The sequence below is a fragment of the Zootoca vivipara genome, chromosome 14, assembly GCF_965207765.1.
Source record: "Zootoca vivipara chromosome 14, rZooViv2.hap1.1, whole genome shotgun sequence".
Classification (NCBI taxonomy): domain Eukaryota; kingdom Metazoa; phylum Chordata; class Lepidosauria; order Squamata; family Lacertidae; genus Zootoca; species Zootoca vivipara.
Genome location: NC_142597.1, coordinates 18,848,503 through 18,872,663, shown reverse-complemented (window position 1 = coordinate 18,872,663; position 24,161 = coordinate 18,848,503). Strand labels below are relative to the sequence as shown.

Below are 24,161 nucleotides of genomic sequence, written 5' to 3'. Positions count from 1 at the left end.
ACCAGAAACATGTATTCAGGAAAACTGGCGCAGCTGGATTAAGTCATTGAAAAACTGAAATGGGGAATATTTTTAACCCATCATTTTAAAAAGGAACTGCCCTACTGTCAAACTTGGTTCACACACTGATGGTGACTTTTTTTTTTTTAATTAGGTCAGTCTCTCCGCTTGAGCAACATAGTTTTTACAACAAACCCATACCCAAAGCAAATGTATGAGTTACTTGGCAAAGATCATAGTTGGTCCATGTATTAACACCCCCTCTAAATGAATAAATTGCTGATCTTCTTCATAGGTTACATTGCTTTTGTGAATTAATCTGTTAAAATAAGCTATTAAAGTTTACAGCCCAAACTGATAGCATCCATTTTAAACTCCCCGCTTTCAGAGGAAGTGTCTTTTCCCCTTCCAAAAAGAGAGATTTAATCCAGAAACCAACCCTGAGGTTGTAGTAAACAGAGTGTAAATTTCTGTTTATTTTGATTTATTTTTGAAAATGTATATTTGGCTTTCCCAGAAGTGATTTTCAAAGCAGCTTACAATAACCAAACATTTTTTTAAAAGTCGCATATCAATTACACAATGGCTCTATGCCCAAAATAATTATCGTTCAAACATCACAAGTGCACCGCGAGGTCAGAAATAAAGCTTGCAAATAGATAGTGGTGGAAGGGACATTTTGGGAGGAGGGGGAATAACAGGAACCAAATCAATAGCTGCTCCAAACTTTATGCAAGCTTCATAAAAAAGGGATGAGATGGAAGCAACAAGGCAACTGATGTTGGCATAGCTAACTGTAGACTCGAATGGAGCCATAACTGGTAGTAACTGAGAGCACATGTCTAAGCTAGGGTATGTACCTTTGAGTTTGATGGTACTTACTCCCAGGTAAGTGGGCACAGGGTTTCAAGCAGAAGGAGTCATTTCCTTCCAAGCAAATGGACAGGAATTCATTTATTTCCCCTGGCAATATATCGCGAATCATGAAGTGTGTGTGTGTGTGTGTGTGTGTGTGTGTGTGTGTGTGTGTGTGTGTGTGTTATGCAAAAATCACAATGTGGGAAAACTGAAGCCAGCCAATGGCTCTACATAGCTCTGTCTTTACTTCAGTCATTGTGATACGTCAGTATATTGTGATGTTTAGCTGGCAATATGATACTGAAAACCAGATATCACCCAGCCCTACAGTGTTTGCCTCTACAAGGTTCCATCCTTATTTCAGACATTGTGATATATCAGTATATTGCGATGTTTAGCTGGTAATATATGACAATATTGAAAAGCAGGTATCACCAAGCTCTACACTCAAAGCATCAACCACTCCACCACTTTGGATATTAAAATGTTTCTAAAATGGAAAAAAAATGTCAGAAAGTGCCAACCAGCCTAGATAGAAACAGCTCCTCTTTCTGCTATATCTCAAAGCCACTAGTGCAACTCTGGCTATATAATCTAGTGAGGAGGACGCTGGATTTCCTACAGGCCTCCCATCTCTCTCTCTTCTCCTGGTGCCCACTTGGCCATCATCTCAAATCTCTTCCCCCCACCTCCCCCATTTATTCTACTCCTGGCAGCATGAGGTTAATGTTAAACCCTACATCATGCTTCTAAGTTTAACAAAGAAAATAAATTCACAGGCCTATCGAAAGGAAACTCAGTTCTACTGGCTGCAGTCAAGGAAGTGAGGAACAAGGTCGCATAAAGAAGACTGTGAAAACAGACTCCGGAGGCAAGGTATGACTGCCAAGCTTGAGAGGAAAATCAAAAGGACGTACCTGTGTTGCTCTACTGTCTCGTTATCTGGAAGCTCTGCCCCACAGACGCTGCACTGTTCACCAATGACTCGGTTCTCAGTTTTTATACCCACAGCCAGTTCCCCGAGCTTGCTGAACAGCTCTCTCTGGATGAAGCCTTGTGGGAGGAGCCCCCCGTAGGCGCTAAAGTCCATAGACACCGCGAGAGCCGGCTGAACGTGCAGAGCGGGTGCCATGGAGGACGGGATGCTCAGCATGGAGTCGCCTTTGTGATTGGGTAGCACGGGGTAGATGCCCATCGTCTTGTCGCTGTGGGAAACCATGAGATCTGGCCCAGCCGGTGGGCCTTGGACCACCTCCAAGGACTGATCAGCATTCTCGTCACGGGGGTAGTGAAGTTCGCGGGCACTTGTGATGACGCTGCTGCGCGTGGGGGTGCCGGGCCCCTGCTTGCTCTTGTCATCGCCTTTGTCCCCCATGGAAGCGCTCATGTCAGCCGTCCGTGGGCTCTCGTGGCTGGAGGCCTCCTCCACCTGCATCGCTTCCGTCTTCACCTCGGACAGGTTCGGGTGGCGGCCACCGGCAGAGTGCAAGTCTTCGGGGCCGCTGTGCTGCAGCGCCCCTTGCAGCAAGGACTGGCCGATGGACATGAGGCTGTCAACGGCGGCCTTGGTGGGGCTCATGGCTGAGAGTCCAAAGGAGGTGGAGACCGAGGGGCTCTGCTCCACCATCAGGCTCTGGCTGGCCAGGCTGGAGTAGCCACTCTCTTCACTGGAATGCTTGGAGATGAGTATGTTTTTAATGTACTTTGACTTCCGGTCTTCTTCCTCTTCGGTGCTGCCATCAGCCATGTTGACCTCGGCGTCATTGTCTTCTGATGCCTGAATGGTCTCCAAGATCTTCAAGCACTGCTCCTCTAGGTATTCAATCTCCAGGATCTCAGCAGCATAGAGAAGGTCATCCAGGTCTTCGACTTTAGCTTGCAAGGTCGCCGTGTAGGCGTACTCCAGGATCTGCTGGAATGTCTTTGGCGAGAGGAAGTCCAAGGTGTAATGCTGACTGTTGCGGTGGAAGAGGATCTCGAACATTTTGCTGGTGCAAGCCAGCACTGTCCGGTGGGCATGGAACTCTTGGCTGTCCACCAAGATCACCACATCGCACAAGGTCCCAGCCAAGCGCATCTGGTTGGCTTTCTGCAGGAGGCCGGTGGCGTGGCTGGGGTTCTGGAGCTGTATCATACCCATCTTAGTCAAATCCATGGCACTCCCGGGGTCTAGGCATTAGGGAGTCTTTCCACTGCACGATCTGGAGCTGTCATAAAGGAAGGGAAATGGAGGAAGGGAGAGAAGAGAGAGAGAAATTGAGGAAAGGCAGTGGGAATGTTAACAGGCACACAGTGTGATGAGACTGAACTGAGAACTCCAAGAAGTCAAGTAGAGAACTCATCCCCTGCAAAAAAAAGAAGACAACTACACACCAAAGGTGAAAGGGGGGCCTGTGTCTCTGTTGCCTATGGGTGAATTGGAGAGAGGAAGGAAAGGGTGGGATTAGGGGTGGGGAAACACTCTTCTTTGCTCTGCTTTGCTTTCCCCTCCATCCAACAAGCCACTTTTGGACAGAGACAACTGAAGGCTTGGGGTGGGTGGAAAGCAAGGTTAACCCTGGGCAGGCAGCTAAATTGGTAGGGGGACAGTGAGGGGAGGCACAATAACTTGAGAGCAAACAGGCCCATGATTTCTACCCCAGTAGCCTTTCCCAAAGAATTCCCCAGCCTACAACTTGAAAAGATAGTGGGTGGGGGAGGACATCCTCCCTTCCTTTCTCCTTGCCTTCAGCTGTGGCCCTGGGCAGAATCACCTCTTCCACAACCCCACAGAGCCTTTTCCAGGACAAAAGTGCAGCCAGAGGGGATGGCTGGGATCCTGGCCAGCAGCTTTTCTCTCCTTTGTTCCTGGGAGGAGGGGGGGGAGTTCCATGGGGCCGAGAGGAGTGAGAGCGCATACAGAGGTTACTCGAGCAAGCACTGGGGAGCCTAAATTCTACGATCCATATGAGACTCTCTCTCCCCCCTCCCCACTTCCTCAAACCCAAGCCTACTCTCCTCCAAAGGAGACCAGGATGATACCCAGTCAGCCAACAGACAAATAGTCCATTCTTAATAGCATCTTGTTTAGACTACATTATTAGAGCGCATATACAAACTGCCTAACATCCCTTTCTCCTGCCCCGGCTCTCACATATACACGAACACATCAGCTTCTAAGTGTGCAGACACTGCAAAAGCAGATTTGGCATTAAAAGGTTAACCCCAACTACTTGGAGGTGGGTAGGGATAGGGTTGCAATGACTAAAAAGGGTCTGTCTCCATATTCTGCCCCCGCCCTCCCCTGCACGCTTATAGGCAATGACACCCTTTTGCCACAACTTTCTAGAATCAATGCAGCAGCAGCGACTGCACTTGATATAACAACACGCAACACTTTCCCCTATTGGAAGGCTATGAGGGTCCCGGTTTCTAGGGCTGCCTCCCTTGACTCCCACCATAGGTCTCTAGGAGAGTGAGGGGTTGACTTCTCCCCACCCACAAACACCCACAGGTAGCTCTTTAACTTTTAATGCCCGAACCACGAAGCAATGGGCTCCTAACTCTCACCCGGTTCCAGCATCCTCAGAGCCTCTGCACGGAAGGCAGAGTGCAGAACTAAAAAAAAAGGGGGGGGTGTCACATTAGAATAATTCAACCCCAGGAAACAGGAGCTGGGGGAAACTCGGGACTCGGTCCCCAGGTCCCGGTCAGGTCTCACTCGCTTCCCACCGGCCAGGCTAGGTACCCGAACCCTAGCACTTTTTCCCATCCGCACCAGCGCTAGAATGGATCGCTCCGCATCTGAGCTTCTAAGCGGAGCTTTCGAATTACAACTGATCCAGGTTGAAGATTAGGGAGCAATCTTAGTTGTTTAATTTTTTGTGGGGGGTGCGCCTATTTTTATGACTTTGCGGGAGAAGGCTCTTTGTGGCGCAAGTCTGAACTGTGCCATCAAGGGAGAAGCGAGCGGGGCGCGTTTACTGGCAAAGAGATATTTATGAGGTCCAGAAGCCGCGATTTAACCCAGCAGGGGAAAGAAAGCAAGGCGAAATCCCCTCGTATTTTGCAACTAAAGCAGGAGGAGGGGAAAGAAAACACTCTCTATATATACATAATAAGAGTAAAAGGGAAAACGCTTTTTTAAAAAGACGTCTTCTTTGCACTTCTCTTCAACACCCCCCCCCCCAAAAAAGCAACCCAATTCATAATACAGTTAAGCCGCGAGGGTGTACATTTATTTTTCAGAACTGAGATCGAGGAGAAATATACTGCCCAAGCAAGCACTTGAATTGGGCTTGGAGGGGGTGAATCCGCGGGTGTCCATCAAATTGGAAGCCAAAACTCCTTTGGGGTTGGAGGCAAAAGAAGTCCGAAAATCCGAGGTCTGTGTTGTTTTAGCCTCGTTGTTCGCTGGCGCCCTTTGCGCCGGTTGCGGCGCGCAGGCGGGGGCTCTCAGTCCCCACACCACGCAAACATTTAAAGACAAGGTGCAATTCTGATGTTGGCGTAACTGACCTGTTCGTCTGTGCCCCTTCCCCAAATAATTAGTCTTGAGCAACCTCCGACTATTTTGACCAACAGTTGCTTCCGATGCAAACGCATATGACCGCCCCCAAAATACGTGTCCTCGAGCAGAGCCCTGTTCCGCCAGGCACGAGGATGAGGAACCCAGGGCTCACATACCCCGGCCGGCGCACGCCTTCGGCAGCCTCCGCGCACAACCAACACGCGCAACTGCCGGCGCTCACCGCGCACCCCGACCTTAGCACCATCCCCAAAGATGGCAAGGTTGGAGCAAAGTGCAATCGCCCCGCTTCCCCCCGAAAAATAGCAAGTTGGTATCCCCCACTCCAACAGAAAACCCCAAATATTCTACTCTCTTGCACGGGATGCTGTTCCCTTTGCAACTGCGTAGGAGCGCACACAGTCCACAATCTCCTTGTGCTTTCTAACATCAAATGACTATTTTATTGACATAAGGGATTTCGTTGCCCTTTTTTAATCCTTTTTCCATTCCTTCTCGGCCTTTAAAAAAATAATTTCTTTTATATCTATTGTGCCCGGGCGCGCAAATGCTGCTTTTTCGCATGCCGTAGCGCACACGCTCCACGACTTCGGCCACTGTCCTGCGCTCGCACGCCACTTCGCTCCCCAAGAAAAAGAATAAATGCCCCGAAAAACTTGCCACGCGCTCCCCAGGTGCTCTGCGAAGTATCCCGAACTGACACCCCCCCCCCGCGCCCGCGCGGGCATGTTCCCCTCTCCAAAGAAAGGGAGGGAAGGAGGAGGAGGAAGAAAAACGCCATCAACCACCACAACAAAAAAGACCCTTCCTTGGGGCACTTTTTCTCTCCTCCACCCCAAGTTTTGCGCAGGAGCCCTCGGGGGCCGTCGCTTGCCCCGCGCGTAATTGCGCACGCCAGCCCAAGGAGCAAGTTTTTGGCTCGGTCCCGCTCGCGGAGACTTACCGGGCTCTGCACCGCGGAACTCTTGCGGGCTGCTAAAGAAGCAGCGGCGGCGGAGGAGGCAGGAGGAGGCGGCAGTGGCGGAGGAGCGGAGGCGGCGGCGGCCGGAGGAACAGCATCGCCGGCGCGTCAGGCGAGTTCGCAGCGCCCGCTCTCAGGCTCTCTAGCTGCGCTCGGCGGCGCGGCTAGCAAATCACCAGCGGCTGCCTGACGTTGCCACGGCTGGCGAGGCGCGTCGGGGCCGCCCCCTGCTCTCCTCCCCTGCGAAGCCCCAGCCAGGCACCATCTTGACTGCTGGCACCGACGGCTCCTGCCCACAAGCGGCCGCGCGCGGCGCAGCGCCCGGACCCGGCCTAGCCACGGCCACCCAGTGCACGGAGCCGGACGCCGGGGCCGCACGACCAAGTCGGGGAATCGGGGATGGCCTGACCCCTAGCTGCCAAAGACGCCTCTGCTGCTCTGATTGCAGCTGGACTATTGGCTACACGCGGGACAAAGAGTCGGGCGCTCAAGAGTTGCGCCCGCGTCACGCGAGAAAATTCAACAGGGAGCGAGGGAGTGGGGGGACGGACCCCTGTTGAATTTCGACCTGCTCGACGGCTCTTGGAGGCGCGGAAGGGGAGGGGCTGCTGCTGCCAAGGAGGACAACGGGGTTTGCTTACACATTCGAGGGGCTGCATGAGCGCTAGTCTGCCTGCACCGCTCGCGGTTCTCGCGTGCAAAAAAACCCGTTGGCTGAGCACGGCGCGGTGGACTGCCGGGACGCTGCGGAAGAAGCCGCCCCGATCTACAATTGGACGTGGCTGCCTTGGGAATGGAGAGGCGCCGGTGCTTCAGCGGTGGAATTGGATGCTTGGCCTGCATTCTGATGGAAATATTCCCTAAAGCAAGGATGCACGGCAGGGGCGCTCTGCACGTGCCCAGATGTACTCTTTTTTTAGCCCACTTACCAGATCCTCCCCGAAGATTTCTTTTCAGTCCCTTGCGTCAAATGAATCCTGATGTTACAGATACCACCCAATCGCTCGTGTGATTAACCCATTTTCCATCACCAAACACACACACAGCCTGCAACTCAGGACCCAGACAAGGTTCGCCACCAACCGACGCACGCGCTTCTTGAAGCGCTTATAGGGACTCCGGATGGGATTCAACCCGTGGAAACGCTGTGCGCATGGGGACGGCAGAGAAGCCGTCCACATGATGCGGGGGAGGGATAGTAGGATTAAAATGAGCCCCCCCCTCCCACAACATGCCCAGCTCCCTTTGATCCCGTCCACCTGTGACCAGATGTTTTCGGGGCAGTAACTAAAGGAACAGAACCGTTTCAAGTACAGTACAGTATTACACAGCGCGGACCTGTTGTAACTCGCCGCACCTTCTTCGGGGTGGGTTGGTGGGTGGAATTCCGGATTGAGAACCCGATGCGCTCAAGAAGGGCCGCCCCAGAAAGTTGCGCTGGGTTCACTGGAAAGTCCGATCCGGAAAATACGTGCGGGACACGCGCGCGCGCGCCATAGGGGCTCCCGAGGGATAGGGCTGCTGCTGCTGCTGCTGCTGCTGCTGCTGCTGCTGCTGCTGCTGCTGCTGCTGCTGGACAGCGCTCTCCCTCTGCCCGGATCAAATATGGAGGCGGCGGCAGCAGACGCCTACGGGAGGGGCGGAGGGGGAGGGATCAAGAGCCCCCCTCCTTTCTCCCTCCACTACGCCTCCCTGCTGCTACCTGCTGCTGCTGCTGAAACTCGCGAGCCCCAGCTGGACGCCCCCCTCCGCACCGCAACACACACGCCCCAGGTTAAAACAAGAAAACACGTGCGCTTCGCCTGCACGCATCCAAAATTAAGACAAAGACTCTCCGCCCCCAGCACCCGTCCAGTGTTCTGCCGTCTACTAGGCATGCAGGGGATTCTTCGCTCCTCGCTCCCACCCCACCCCCCTGTTGCCAGTCCTCGTCGTCTCCCTACTACACGCGGACTCCGTTCGCACGCCCAGGTAGATGCACGCAGCGGGTGCTAATAAAACCAAATGGGCGGGATATAAATCACCATCATTAAAAATTCTTAAATGAAACTCGGGGCGGGGAAGGACAACGGTGGGAAGAGTGGCTGGGGTGGGGACTTCACAAGTCCTGAAACTCGAAAGGGTGTTTCATGAGCTACAGATGTTGGGGGGGGGATTTCTTTTTTTTCTTTTTTAAAGTCCCGGTTATAGGAAGCTGCAGTATATTGAGCCAGGCATGCTTACTTTGGAGATTGCTGAGTAAACATGCACAGGATTGCTCTGGAAATGACCCTGTGAACCCAACATACCCACTAAAATGGGAGGCTCACTCACTGTGAGTGTCTCTGCATGCTCTGTCCTGGCCATGGGGAAGCAGACTCTGGCCACAGACTCATACAGAGAAGCAGCAGGTTGAGTCCCTCTGGGTCCTGCTCCTCCTGACTCCCACACACTGTAAAAGCAGGAGTAAAGAGTGCAGGGGAACCTCTGCTTTCAATTTACAGTGCCACTGATGTCCCCCACTTCTCAGAAGTCTGAAAATTGCTAAATTTAAAAATGCAATTGAGAAGGGAGGGCCAATGGCTTAGTCCCCATCACAGACTGAGCAAGCAAGAAATGGAAAAAGAACAATTTTCAAGTTCCTTCCAAGAAAGCTGCTCCTCCAGTTTGCTTCTTTCTCTTGGCTGTTGTAGGAGCGATTTTGCCAAAATGGGGAAATTGCGGAGTTAATCCTCTACATCTTAAGCTCCAGTTAATCAATTGGTTAGACAGAGGGAAGGTGGAGAGGGGTGTCAGTGTGGGCATACTGATAGGAAGCTTGGAACTGGGCCAGCCCTGACACCTGACTTTTTAATAATAATAATAATGATAATAATAATAATAATAATAATAATAATAATAATAATAATAATAATAATAATAATTTATTTATACTCCGCCCACTACCGAGAAAGCCCTCTGCCTCATTCCCTGAGGCCCTCGGCGCTGGACCTCAATGTCCGGGCAGAATAATGGGAGTGGAGATGCTCCTTCAGGTATACTGGACCGAGGCCACTTAGGGCTTTAAAGGTCAGCACCAACACTTTGAATTGTGCTCGGAAACGTACTGGGAGCCAATGTAGGTCTTTCAAGACAGGTGTTATATGGTCTCGGCAGCCGCTCCCAGTCACCAGTCAAGCTGCCACCAGTCTAGCTGTCTGGATTAGTTGTAGTTTCTGGGTCACCTTCAAAGGTAGCCCCACATAGAGCGCATGCTAATATGACAGTCATTACGTAGCGGGGTATCGCTGCCCCCCCCCGTGCCTCCAAAGCTGCGCGACTCCAGCTACAAACTCCAGGTAAAAAGCCCGCTCAGCTTCAGGACAGATTTGTTTTTTTTAATTTAGGACAGATTTGTTTTTGTTTTTTAAAAAAGTACTTCTTCACACAGCCTGTAGCTGAACGAAAGAACTCACTCCCAGTGGAAGCAGCAATGGTCACCAACTTGGATGGCTTTGAGAGAGGGTTGGACAAATTCATGGGGGATAAAGCTACTGATGGAGGCTGGGCCCTGCCCCCACTGCCAGACGCAGGAATGCTTCTGAGTAGGAATTGGTGGGAAGAGTGCTCTTGCGCTCAGAACCTGCTTGCCACTTATCCCCTTGCATCTGGGTGTGAGAACAGGATGCTGGACTAGATGGTCCATTGGCCTGATCCAGAAGCTCTTCTTATGTCTTTATAAAGATGGGAACAGGGAGGAACTTGGGGTTATTGTGGGGGGGGGGCAGTCCAGAATCATCACACAGCCCCATGTCCTTTTTGCTGTAAAAATGGACAATGAGCAAAGTTAGGTAAGTTTAGACAGGAGTATTCAAGTGCCTCGTGCTGACAAACAAAGGTAATCATGCTTGTTTGCATATAGACTACAGTCTGTGTTTTAATGTAATAGAATCGTAGAACTGTAGAGTTGGAAGAGGCCCTGAGAATCATCTGGCCCAACCCGCCCAACCCGCCCCCCAGACAAGGCAGGATTATGGAGCTGTTCCTTATGGGGATCACACCTGCAACCTTGGCACTATCAACACCAAGCTCTAACCAACTGAGCTATCTACGTAGGCCAAGTATGAACGTTTGTTTTATGCCCCTGCCCTGTAGATGATATTATATATTAGGTCACTTACTTCAGAATGTGGCAATTCATCCCTACTCCAGTGTTCGAAACGCTGATTGCTCTAGGTGCATTTTGCTACAGGGAATTTCATTAACGCAAGCAGTTTCTGAGCTCTGGGCGCAGTACTGCACCCTAAGATTTCAGATTAAAACTGCAGAGTGGAAGGAAAGGAAGACCTTTTTCTGCCTCCCCACTTCCAGCTACTCTCTGAAGACTGGAGAAGAGACCCTCTTAAGAATATTACGGGGGTGGGCAGGGGGAGGACTTGTATTCTTGTTATTAAAAAAAGGTGTGCCTAGTCCAGGCATCCCCAAACTTCGGCCCTCCAGATGTTTTGGACTACAATTCCCATCATCCCTGAACACTGGTCCTGTTAGCTAGGGATCATGGGAGTTGTAGGCCAAAACATCTGGAGGGCCGCAGTTTGGGGATTCCTGGCCTAGACATTCTGTTGCTGCGCCCATAAACCTAGGTCTAAGGTACCATTTAGCTCCTAGCTGCCACATCACAGTTTCTAACACAGCTCTTGCCCCTCCTGCTGAGTGGGGCTGAGGCCTTCTGCCCTGAAGTCTTGCCCTGAGGAGCTCAAAAGGAGGGCATAGTTCAGAGGCAGAGCACCTGTTATGCAAGAGGAAGGTTCCAGGTTCAGGCCCAGATAGCATCTTCAGGAAGGGCTGGGGTGAGATCTGCCTGAAACCCTGCAGAGGTGCTGCAAGTCAGTGTAGACAATGCTGAACTAGATGCACCAACCATCTGGTTTGATTTAAGGAAGCTTCCTTGACTCTCTTTGGCTCATGGAATATCAGGCTCAGGGCCTTGAAGTGTTTCTGTTTTAAGCTCCGCTTAAAGTGTTTCTGTTTAAAAGCTCTGTGATTTAAGGGATGCAGGTGGGACTGTGGGTTAAACCACAGAGCCTAGGGCTTGCCGATCAGAAGGTCGGCGGTTCGAATCCCCGTGATGGGGTGAGCTCCCGTTGCTCGGTCCCAGCTCCTGCCAACCTTGCAGTTTGAAAGCACATCAAAGTGCAAGTAGATAAATAGGTACCTCTCCAAGCGGGAAGGTAAACGGCATTTCCCTGCGCTGCTCTGGTTCGCCAGAAGCGGCTTAGTCATGCTGGCCACATGACCTGGAAGCTGTACACTGCTCCCTCAGTCAATAATGCGAGATGAGCACCACAACCCCAGAGTCGGTCACGACTGGACCTAATGGTCAGGGGTCCCTTTACCTTTACCTTTGTTCCTATGACCAATCCTGGTAAGAGGCAGGATGGAGAAAGGCCCTCATGGTTGGCTCGAGGAAGCTCTGGTAAGACGGGAATTGGAGCTGCTTGTACATACACACACAAAACCCTGTTGTGATAAGGTTTTATTATTTATTTCTAAAGTCCCAGCTCAACAAACAAGCAGGACTTATATAGGGTTGGCAGGGCATTTTCTGGTGTCACAGAATGACCATGAAAGTCTGAGAGCAAAAATTTACTGCTGGCCTTTATAGAGAGGACAAGGATGGGAAATTGCAAGATTACAATGAAATGGGGGGGCGGGGGGGGGAGAGAAAGGGGAAAACAGTGTCTGGTTGGTGAACAAATCTGCTCCTCAGAATAGAGAAAGGCTGTGATGGAGGCTGTGATGAGCAGATTGGGAATACAGAAAGTCAGACCATTGGTCCATTTAGCTCAGTACTCCCTACACTGGCTGGCAGCACCTCTCCAGGGCTTCAGGCTGGGGTGTTCCCCAACTTCAGGCTGAATTGCATTCCAGCTTGGAATCCCCTTCTAGAGTATACCTGGTGGCTGGTTATTTTCAGCACCTATGACTTGCACTCATGGCTTATGCCCCCTGAGTTTACATTTTGCTAATAATTGCATCATTCATTCAACCAAACAAACAAATCCCACAAGTTTCCTTATATGTACAGATGAATCAAAGTGGGGAGAGAAGGGATGGGCACCCTGCCTTGGGTCTACTCTTTGAAGTGTGCAGAGAGCATGCTTAGAGTAAGAGACCTCTCTCTTCATAAGAAATCGCTCACTTCCACTCCACCCCACCCCACCCCCGCTCCTTGCATGGTACAAATAGGATGTGAACTGATATTACAGCCAGTTAAGATAGGAAAATAAGAAACACATTTAAGAATGGAGATGCCCTGAGGCTCGTCACCGGGGTGAATGTAATCTGCAGAGGGAAAGTGTGTTTATAATTATAATGGGGATTATAATGGGGTTTAATGTATGCTGGGGACAGATGAGGTTGGCACTCATTTCGCATGGACGGCCTGATATCCATGAAAGGTGGAGGCACAGGGGTTATTACGTAGATCCATATCGAAATGCTGAGCTGCACATTCTGCGGATAAGGAATTGAGACAGGCGCTAGCCACACAGAACATATGTGCACCTGTGTTGTGGCCGGGGCTAAATTCAAAATATTGGTGAACCTTATTGGATCTGGGTACCTGAGGTTTTGACGTATATTCTTCCCTGGGTTTTAAGCTCTGAGAACCGGTGCTATTTTTCTAGCAAAAGAGATGCTGGAATTCACCATGAACACCTCCCTTGTTCTCTAATCATGGCAATGGTGCCCACCTGAGAGGTGCTGGAACTGAGTTCTGGTGAGTTCTTGCTGGAAAAAACCCCTGATGAGAACATTTTTTGTAAGTGTAAGTGCCAACGTCATCAGAGGTGATTTTTATTTTATTTTTTAAGGACTAGAAGAAGTCCTCTTATGGTTCAGTAACAGAAGAAGAAGAAGAAGAAGAAGAAGAAGAAGAAGAAGAAGAAGAAGAAGAAGAAGAAGAAGAAGAAGAAAAGAACAAATCAGAAAGCAACTGACAGTTCTTCAGATGGAGAGCTGCAAGAAGTGAGGTTCCCCAAGGATCAGTACTTGGCTGACCACTACTTGTAAAAGACCAACTAAGTTTTTATTTTGGTAAAAGACCAACCACCTTACTTGTAAAAGACCAACCACCTTAAAGACCAACTAAGTTTTTATTTTGGTATGAGCTTTCGTGTGCATGCACACTTCTTAAGGTGCTACTGAAGGAATTTTTTTATTTTACTTCGATCCAGACCAACACGGCTACCTACCTGTAACCACTACTTGTAAAGTTGCTCATAAATGACATGGAGTTAGGGGTGAGCAGAGACATGGTGAAGCTTGCTAATTCCCAACTTTTGAGACCCATGGGCACATTTGGGTTTTATGAGCAGCTGCCATGGGTGACGCACCCTCCCCTCACTTCTTGCTCCCCTCCCTTGAATCACATCTTTCTCCTTAACATTAGAACGTTAGTGAGCATTCTGCGATGTCACTGCATCTTACCCAATGGCTGGGACAGGTTTGGAAGTGGTAGGCGAAACAGGAAACAGCCAGCCTTTAGCCTACTAAACACACTGTTGAACTCAATGGGAATTACTTGCAAGTAAGCATGCATGGGAGAAGCCCCTCCCCATTTATTAAATGTTGAAAAGAGGGCCTGATGAAGAGGACTACAGCCCAAGCACAAGGCAAATAGCATGACAGTGAGGAGTTTTGCTTACCTACTAACTTTCAAAAGGCTGGAACTCAGAGCTGAAATTTTGTAGCTAAGGGGGCCATTTTTACTGCTGCACGCATAAAATTAAGCTGCATGAGTCCCATTAGCAGTAATGGAAACCCCATAGCTAAGTCCCTGCTGAAAGTTAACTCACTGGTGCATTTAACCTTTGTTTGCGTATATGTACAATGTGAACGTACAAAAGTGGTTTTTGTTTGATTGTATGTTAGTTTCACACAGTCAGTGATTTCCAGAGGAAGCCAGCCTGAATGCAAACACTTCCACATCGATCTTCCAACAGGCCAGACAGTGTTGGGGAAAAGGATGGCCCTCCGCTTGTGCCTACTGGAGCTCAGCCTTCTCTGCTGGGAGGGCAGGCACTTGACCCCCACAGCCTCCAATAGACTGGGAGTTAACTCTGGATAACAGCCTCCAAACCTATAACGTACAAAGGCATTAATACCTGATGACTCTTCCTCTGGCTGAATCTCTGCCTTTTTAGGATAGCAAGAATGTAATTCTGTCTCCTAGAGGTGGGATAGTCTCACCTGCAGGAGCTGCCTGTCTCATTTTGCCACCTGATGCTAAATGGGAAGGTGCTGCCTTGAGCACCCCACCCACCAAACCAGGGATGCCCTTGCTGGGAGTACAGCGAGCTCTTGCGAGAGTTCTGCAAGATCTCATGCGATCTTGCCAGAAGCCTCCACTGCATTACTCCAGTGGTAGTGGTGGGCAAGTTGCCTGTGGGGGCACCACCCCATTGGATTCTGCCACCTGAGGCAGCTGCTCTGGTCCTCCTCATGGGCGGGCAGGCCCTGGTGTCGTGCTACATTAGCAGTAATGGAAACCCCATAGCTAAGTCCCTGCTGAAAGTTAACTCACTGGTGCATTTAACCTTTGTTTGCGTATATGTACAATGTGAACGTACAAAAGTGGTTTTTGTTTGATTGTATGTTAGTTTCACACAGTCAGTGATTTCCAGAGGAAGCCAGCCTGAATGCAAACACTTCCACATCGATCTTCCAACAGGCCAGACAGTGTTGGGGAAAAGGATGGCCCTCCGCTTGTGCCTACTGGAGCTCAGCCTTCTCTGCTGGGAGGGCAGGCACTTGACCCCCACAGCCTCCAATGCTCACATCAACCCCCAGGCTGTGCAAAACACTCTCAGGGGGAAGAGAACCCCACACCACTTGCAATAAGCCAAACAGATGTCTAGAATCTCTGTAGTCATCCCAAGGGCCACGTTTCCCTCCAGGCAGTCTTCTGAGGGCCATGTATTGATGCCAGAGGCATGGCAGCAAATGTCATTTTCCGTTTTCTACAGTAGGCTGGGGTTTCTGCACACAAACACTGCCCTTCATCCAGGCAAGCAAGAACCATTATCAGAATTCGAGGACACATCCCAGCCAGGAGAAGACATCAAGGAAAGAATGAAGAAAGTCCAGCAAGGGGTGTGGTCTGGGCAGGACCGGCTCTAAGGCAAGGTTGGGTGGTGCAGGGCGCCGGGCTGCCAGGGGAGCATCGCACGGTTGTGCTAGACAGCCGCGGTGGGAAACGGGGGGGGGGCGCGCCGGAGTGATCTTCGCACCACGGCGCCCGGGCGCCCGATATGCCAGACCCTGGGTCTGGGGCCAGATACAGAAGTGTGGAAGGTTATATTTGGCCCCCAAGACCTGAGGTTCCCCACCCCTCCTCTACTGGGTGCAATTAGACTCCTTGAAATAATAATTTATTATTTATACCCCGCCCATCTGGCTGGGTTTCCCCAGCTACTCTGGGCAGCTTACAACAGAAAAATAAAATAATCGATTAAAGATGAATAGCCTCCCTAAACACGACTGCCTTCAGATGTCTTCTAAAAATCTGGTAGCTATTTTTCTTTTTGACATCTGATGGGAGGGCGTTCCACAGGGCGGGCGCCACTACCAAGAAGACCCTCTGCCTGGTTCCCTGCAACTTGGCTTCTCGCAACGAGGGAACCGCCAGAAGGCCTTCGGCACTGAACCTCAGTGTCCTGGCTGAACGATGGGGGTGGAGACGCTCCTTCAGGTATACTGGACCGAGGCTGTTTAGGGCTTTAAAGGTCAGCACCAACACTTTGAATTGTGCTCGGAAACTTACTGGGAGCCAATGTAGATCTTTCGTAAATCCCTCTTTCACATAGACTGGGAGTTAACTCTGGATAACAGCCTCCAAACCTATAACGTACAAAGGCATTAATACCTGATGACTCTTCCTCTGGCTGAATCTCTGCCTTTTTAGGATAGCAAGAATGTAATTCTGTCTCCTAGAGGTGGGATAGTCTCACCTGCAGGAGCTGCCTGTCTCATTTTGCCACCTGATGCTAAATGGGAAGGTGCTGCCTTGAGCACCCCACCCACCAAACCAGGGATGCCCTTGCTGGGAGTACAGCGAGCTCTTGCGAGAGTTCTGCAAGATCTCATGCGATCTTGCCAGAAGCCTCCACTGCATTACTCCAGTGGTAGTGGTGGGCAAGTTGCCTGTGGGGGCACCACCCCATTGGATTCTGCCACCTGAGGCAGCTGCTCTGGTCCTCCTCATGGGCGGGCAGGCCCTGGTGTCGTGCCCCCTAATCCAGGCACCCCCAACCTGCGGCCCTCCAGATGTTTTGGCCTACAACTCCCACGATCCCTAGCTAACAGGACCAGTGGTCAGGGATGATGGGAATTGTAGTCCAAAACATCTGGAGGGCCGAAGGTTGGAGATGCCTGCTCTAATCTATCAGCAATTTGAAACCAAGCACACATACTTAGAAAGGAGCCCCATTGAGTTCAGTGGGGCTTACTCTCAAGTAACTGTATTTAGGACTGCCAGTCAGTGCAGGCAATATTGAGCTAGATGGGTGAAGGCTCTGACCAAGACTATGTAGCAGGAGAGGACCTGCTGAGATTCTACTGAGCTGATGCCCTCTATACTACAATTGGATTACACATGCAAACCAGCGCTGCCAGCCTGTGGTCAGGGATGATGGGAGTTGCCTGTGAAATACTGGAGAATATATCATGAAAAGTGTGGGGGGTGACAACAATAAGGTCATTTGTAGCTTACAGACCTAAGCTTGCAAATACATGGAGGACCTTTGTAAACTGTGACTCAGGATCACTTTGACAGCCAAGGCCAGCCGGCCCACATTCCAAAACTTTATCCCTGCTCCTTGCCCAACTCCAAGAGCTCAGAAGAAGAAAATATTACCAACGGTGACTCAGCTATGGAAGGCAGACTTTTTATAGCGCTGAGAAATGGGCACCCGGGCTCTCTGCTGTCATGTTTTCCCTTCTCTTTCCCTGTGACAATGCATGGTTTGGTTTGTAATTGCATTAAAATGTCTTCTCTAGCAGCCTATGACCTAATCATCTCTTCAACGCCTATATTTAGAAGCCGTCTTTTGTGCTCAGGAGAACTGAAGCCAGAAGAAACAAGCACTGCTCTTGATGTTTTAATAAGCGCCGGGTTTGTTTGCAGGGTGTTTTTTTTGTTTTGTTGTTTTGCTCAATTTGCTGCATAATTATTTATTTTGTCTCCCCACCCTACCACCACCTTCCGTTTCCCTTCTCATCTCTTTAGCCTAAAAGGTTTGACATTTTAGCAAATCATGGATAAATTTTGCGTAGTATCAAGGGGCTGCCGTGGCACCGCATGAATTGTGTGATTGTGTGATTGTGTGTGTGTGTGTTTGTGTGTGTTTGTGTGTGTGTGTATGCGCCTCCCCTGTAAATGGAGAAGTCCAGCCCAATGGGAAGTCTGCAAGAAAGAAGTGGAATCAATTAAAAATGTAAGAATAAATTATTTTAATTAAAAATAGCTCAGAGGCAGACAGAGCGAGATAAATGGAGAGGGGAGGTGTTCACTCCTAAACGAGTCTTCAGATACATCATTGATGAAAGTTTTACTTTGGAAGATAACATTTTGGGGTGTGTTTTGGGGGAAGAGTAATCTGGTAATCTGCATGGTGAAAGATGCCCACTACGGAGACAGGAAGGAAATTAGGCACTTAAACTGGTACTTGCATTGCCCACTCAGTCTTTATCAGCATGACCGTTTATTATTATAGTAATATACCACCTTTCTTCCAAGGAGTTCAAAGTTTCCCCACCCCTTTATCCTAACAATAAGGATGTGAGGTAGGTGAGGCTGAGAGATACTGGTCACCTAAGATCACACAGGGATCTCCATAGATGAGTGAGGATTTGAACGTGGGCCTTCAGCATCTTAGTCTGATATTCTAACAATGACATCACATTAGTCCTTAGTGAGACCCTGATGCCATTATTATGCACACTACCAGTTAAATAGCCCACTGATGCAGTTCACAAGAAGTGGATGTGAGAATTTGCTGTTATTTGGGGGCTGATCAATAGCTCACCGGTCTTACCTGCTGTCATGGACTGGTTGGACTCAGATGAATGGTGGGAGAAATCAGCTGAGGAACTACCAATGGAAGAAGGTTTAGAGCACGGGGAGTGAGGGGGGTAACAATGACTGGTCATAGGAGGGGAGGGAGAAGACTAGGAAGAGAAGGTGTCAGGAGCTGAGGAGGTAACAGGGCTTAGTGAGCTGGGAGAGTCTGTTGCAGAGAGAAGTACAGAATCGGAGGCAGAAGCTGAAGCTGAAGCAGAAGAGGAGAGAAGCCAAGAGGCAGAGATAAGTCATCTGGTGAAGAGTCACAAGTGTCTCCCCCTCCTGCTGCAACAACCTCCCATCCCTGATTGCTCCCAGAACCAGAAGAGGCATAAAAAGGGCGAAGGAGAGATTGGTGACACACAGGCTCAGTCTCTGATTGGCAAAGACCCTGGAGAGGAGGGGACTTAGATAGCTATGGGGAGGCAGGGACCTTCAGTCTCAGCAACTGTTTCAAGGGGGCAAGACCTACTGGAGATGAATTTCTGTGCTCATTAGGCCTGGCACTCCTGTGCAGAACACACTTTTGCTAATAAAGAGTGGACGCCAACTTGCACAGTGTGATTTACTGCTGGCTCGCTCCTGGTAGCTGCATTATCTGACAGCATTGACCAAGCCAAGATTTCACAGAAATCTCTTTCTAAAGATTTAGCCCAGGGTGGCCCAACACACAGCCTGCAGCCTGCATGTGGCCCTCAATGCCTTTTTGGGTGGCCCTTGCTAAGTACCAAAGGTGCAAGGAAATGGAAGTGACAACATGAAAAAGCCTTGCCCTGGTTTGCTCATGACCACTGCAGGCCACTCATCCCAGCTGTGGCTGAGAATCCTCCTTGGGTGCTGGGATGAGGATTCCCCGCCTCCTATTCTCCTTCTCTGACTGCCCAGCCCCTTCCTTCTGCCTCATGGGTGGCACAGAACCCCACAAATCTCTGCCCCCTCCTCCTTCCTCCTAAGTCCACTCCTGTCTGTCCTTGGCATTCTTCATCTTAAGGTCTCATGTGTGTTTATGGAGTTATCTACACTGGAGAGTTATAACGTTAAAAATGTTTTATAAAAATGTGACACCAGAGGACTCTGTAGAGCAGCAATCTGTCGCCAATGAGAAATTGCATGGGGAGCTATTTTTTAATAGCGTTTTCCAGATCAATGTAGATCCAGCCTATGAATAGACTCAAATGGTTCTTTCCCTCGCCTTCTACAAATATCTACAAAGAAACGGCATCAACAGAAGCCTTTGCTCATGCTTCACTTGAAGACCCTTACTCGACATGCATTGGCTCCCCGTAAAAATGCACACCTTGTCCTGTTCCATGCTGACCTAGATGACTAAAATTCAGGAGCCATCGTGTCCTGACAGGAAACTGGCCCTCAAATCCCCACCCTGTGAAGTACAAACTGAACAAAGAAGAACTGAGGAGATGTTGCAAGTCTAATTATGGAGCCACACCTCGCTGTTGCAGGCCGGCTGCCAAGCTATTAATTAACCAAATTTATTTCTTGAATATTTGCAGGAGGTGCAACCAGTCCTTGCTATCTTATCTGTCTGGAAACTGGAAACAGGTTGCTGTGACTTCTGGAGATATTTGTACAGCAGGACAGTTGGCAAATTCCCCAGACTTCAAAAAATCCAGAGCATAAGAGATAGAATCATAGATCAATAGAGTTAGAAGAGACCACAAGGGCCATCCAGTCCAACCCCCTGCCAAGCAACAAACACCAGCAAAGCATTCTTGGCATATGTCTGTCAAGCCTCTGCTTAAAGGCCTCCAAAGAAGGAGACTCCACCACACTTCTTGGCAGCAAATTCCACTGTCGAACAGCTCTTACTGTCAGGAAGTTCTTCCTAATGTTTATGTGGAATCTTCTTTCTTGTAGTTTGAATCCATTGCTCTGTGTCCGCTTCTCTGGAGCAGCAGAAAACAACCTTTCTCCCTCCTCTATATGACATCCTTTTATACATTTGAACATGGCTATCATGTTCAAATAGCACAGGGTGCTCCTCATCCAATTCAGATGAAGCAGTCTTTTTCATCCCAGTGGAAATTTGGGTTATTTATTTGTTGTGCTCACACACACTCACTGCTGAGAACTAGACACTTGGTGGTATGGTAAGTATGGACAGGCCTTTCACATGGGGCCACCTTGGCTCTGGAATGCGCTCCCCCTAGAAAATCTGTGACTGACTCCTCACCACCCCAGTCCAGAGTACAGTGTGAGGCCCTTTCAGATTGCCAGCCTCTTCAGTTGCAGGTCTTAGTTCCTCTTGGTCAACCAGCACCATGCAGGTGTCAGGGACTGGGCATAGAAGGAATGGAGGAGACCGCCTCTCCAGCCTGACCCCTCCAGAGAAGAAGTAGACAGTTCCTACTTACAACAGGGGTTTGTGGAAGGTCACAGCTCAGAGGAAGGTGAGGGGGAAAGTTGGGAAATAATGGGCGAGGAGGAGGAGGCAGAGCCGGAGCAGCTGGCTGACATGTTATCACTAGAAACCATTCCAGACCAACTATCTCCCAGAACCTGGCGCGCCTTAAAAGTAGGAGAGCAAATAGCTCAAAGACAGATGGCCCTAAGTGGCAACCATAGAGGGGGTGGTGCTGTTGATGAACAAGGAAGTGGGAGAAAAGGGAGGTGGAGATTTACTTGGGACAATGTCATTATTCCAAGAGGCTGCATTCCCCAACCTCTCTCTGTAAATATTGAATAAAAAGCAGATGGTAAGGACTTTTCCTTGTCATATCCATTCCTGGCAACCTGGTGTAGCGGTTGGTTCCTCTGCAACCTGACAGCAGGATTGCAAATGCCCATGGCCCTTATCTAACTTCTGCCATAAAAAAAAGGAACTTATGTGTGACTGGTTGGTTGTACCAGTGTGAGAGTGGAGATATGAGTCCAGGTGCACAGTCAGCTCCGCTAACCACCTTTTGGAAGCAATGCAATGGGCACAGAAGGTGCTGTCATCCTGTTCTCGTGTGCATCCATTGTGGATCTTGAAAAGATGCCCATATTGTGTTGGATGATGCCCACAGTTCCTGTTCCAGAGAACACAACAACAACTTTATTATTTATACCCCACCCATATGGCTGGATACACAAATGGGGGGAGATCTACTCTGAGTAGGAGCAGCATTGGCTACAATCCTTTGCATTAAAAAAAAACCCAAACCTTATCGACATACAATATAAATTTCAATGCAGAAAATAATTCCTGGTCGCAAATAGGCTCATCATGACTATAAGGACTAAGGGTGGATCTATACACGGGGGGGGGGGGGGCACTATAAAAAAGTCAGAAATAACAAAAGATGTAAAATTGCATACTTTTTTTTTTGCTGTGCTATCTGGTGCTGCATGTTTATAACATATTCCAAACACTGTTTTTTGACTAATGTAGCTGAGTTCGAGGAGTAAAGAAGACTAGGAATCTGTCAGTGTAACCCTGAAGCTGCAATCTTCAACGTCCTAAACATATCTGAAGGTATCTGAAGAAGTGTGCATGCACACGAAAGCTCATACCAAAATAAAAACTTAGTTGGTCTTTAAGGTGCTACTGAAGGAATTTTTTTATTTTGTCCTAAACATAGTGGGACTTACTTCTGAGGTCGCGCTGCAAGTGTACTTAGAATTAAGTCCCATCAAATACTTCCTGGACAGGTAAGCTCTTTTGTAGTTGCCCAAAGTGGGAGGTGCCTTTAAAGGGTGTGTTTGTGGCCACTGCCCCACCCTCCAGCTCATACCTGTGTAAAAGCAGCAGGCACTGATGTTCTCCATCTAACCATGTCTCCTCTACCTGCCAACTCCTCTGGAAATGCTTCGTAGATATACCAGACAATTTCCATCTCCCCGAACTCTCTGAGCAACACCTTCCACCAGTTGAAGCTGGCAGGGAGAGAGCTCAGGAGACAAACAGGAGGAAATCACCCAACAGCTGGACACAGGGCCCTCAGCAAGTGTAAATCACTGTGATCGCAATTGACTTTGGTGGGCGTCAAACGACGTCTGGAGGATGAAGGGCCCTGTGCTTCCCCCCCTTCCCCCAGTGCAACTAAGCAGCCCTGGCTCCAGAGCCTGCTTATTTCAAGCTAATGGGGAGCAAAAGGATGGGCTATTTATTTTTAAACCCACTTTATAAAAGAAGACGAAGCTAATTTCCCTCGTTTTCCTTTGGACTCCTGCCCGGGCTTCTCGCTGCACATGTATCCCTTTCCGAGCCAACAAACTGGCAGATACCAAATGCCAAGTCGAGCCCAGAACAAAGAGGATAATCTGAAAGGCGAGAGGTGCTGGTGCCAGGAGTTGAGTCCCTGGGCTTTGACTACCCTCGCAGTGCCCACTGCTGACCTCTAGTGGTTCCTCGGGGAAATGAAAGAGTGAGGTTGACATGCCTGCCGGGCCCTCATCACCCATTACAGCACATCTGAGTTGCTGGCTTATCCTAAGGGTTTCCCCCGGACTGCATGACACCTGCCTGTGCTCCTGGCAGGATGCCAAGGGAAATGTTCTACTTTGTTACTTGGTGCTTCTGTAATATCGCCCGGTTGTTTGTTATGTATGTTTGTTTGTTATGCGGGTGGCACTGTCTCGGAAAAGTTTGGCGATCTCAAATCTCTGTGTAGCCAGAACAGTTTTTATGGGGGCTCTAATTGTGCCGCACATTGCCACCGACCCAGGTGGTGCTGTGGGTTAAACCACTGAGCCTAGGGCTTGCCGATCAGAAGGTCAGCGTTTCGAATCCCCGTGACGGGGTGAGCTCCCATTGTTCGGTCCCTGCTCCTGCCAGCCTAGCAGTTCGAAAGCATGTCAAAGTGCAAGTAGATAAATAGGTACCGCTCCGGCAGGAAGGTAAACGGCGTTTCCGTGCACTGCTCTGGTTCGCCAGAAGCGGCTTAGTCATGCTGGCCACATGACCCGGAAGCTGTACGCTGGCTCCTTCGGCCAGTAAAGCGAGATGAGCGCCGCAACCCCAGAGTCTTCCGCGACTGGACCTAATGGTCAGGAGTCCCTTTACCTTTACTATGCCTTTATAACAGATTTGTTAGTCTTTAAGCTGCTACTACGGTAGATGCTTTATGAACTTCGCAACAGAATACTATCATCAGCCTTCCAGAGGATATAGATTTAGTTGTATTTTCTTTTTTAATCCATATCCTTGTTTCATTTTTATTGGTTCCCTTAGGCAAATTCATTTATTTTTGGAGGTGGGGATGCATGTTGTATACGTACCTTGATAAATAAAATATATAGTAGAAGAGTCATTGGGGTGTTCACATGGAAATGAGAGTGCTTTGTTGTTGTTGTTTGTTTATTTCACTATTAATATTAAATTTATATCCTGCCTTTTTCCCAGACTGGAACTCAAGCCCTGGGGTAGCTCAGTTGGTAGAGCGTTAGACTCTTAATCTCAGGGTTGTGGGTTTGAGTCCCACGTTGGGCAGAATATTCCTGCACTGCAGGGGGTTGGACTAGATGATCCTCAGTGTCCCTTCCAACTTTACAGTTCTATGATCTTCTGCAGCTATTTCTATATCAGTTTTTTCTGCCTTAAGCCCCCCAGAGTGATGAACAGCACAGCCTATGAATACAAAAGAAAGCTACAATTAAAGTACTGTACAATAAATGCAACGATTCGAACGGAACAATATTAAATAGCAAAATCTCCCTTCTTCTTCTTCTTCTTCTTCTTCTTCTTCTTCTTCTTCTTCTTCTTCTTCTTCTTCTTCTTCGATCACTCATATCTGAGTAAGATTGTCTTCCAT

General features: G+C 49.2%; 1 protein-coding gene and 1 pseudogene across 3 annotated transcripts in view; one reads left to right on the top strand and one right to left on the bottom strand.

Moving 5' to 3' along the window:
* Positions 1-7,899, bottom strand: part of ZBTB16 (zinc finger and BTB domain containing 16) — a 190,216-nt gene extending 182,317 nt beyond the window's left edge. The window contains exons 1-2 of one of the 3 annotated variants that reach the window (XM_035138957.3): positions 7,684-7,899; positions 1,776-3,065 (exon numbers count right to left, since the gene is read on the bottom strand). In XM_035138957.3, the coding sequence (XP_034994848.2) occupies positions 1,776-3,013 (1,238 nt within the window). In that variant the 5' untranslated portion in view covers positions 3,014-3,065; positions 7,684-7,899. Of the gene's footprint in view, positions 1-1,775; positions 3,066-6,308; positions 6,680-7,664 lie in introns of those variants that run through there. The other 2 variants (XM_035138956.3, XM_035138955.3) reach the window with 2 other exon arrangements.
* A 32-nt stretch (positions 7,900-7,931) lies between these two features.
* LOC118097199 (NXPE family member 1-like) overlaps positions 7,932-24,161 on the top strand; it is a 46,358-nt pseudogene continuing 30,128 nt past the window's right edge.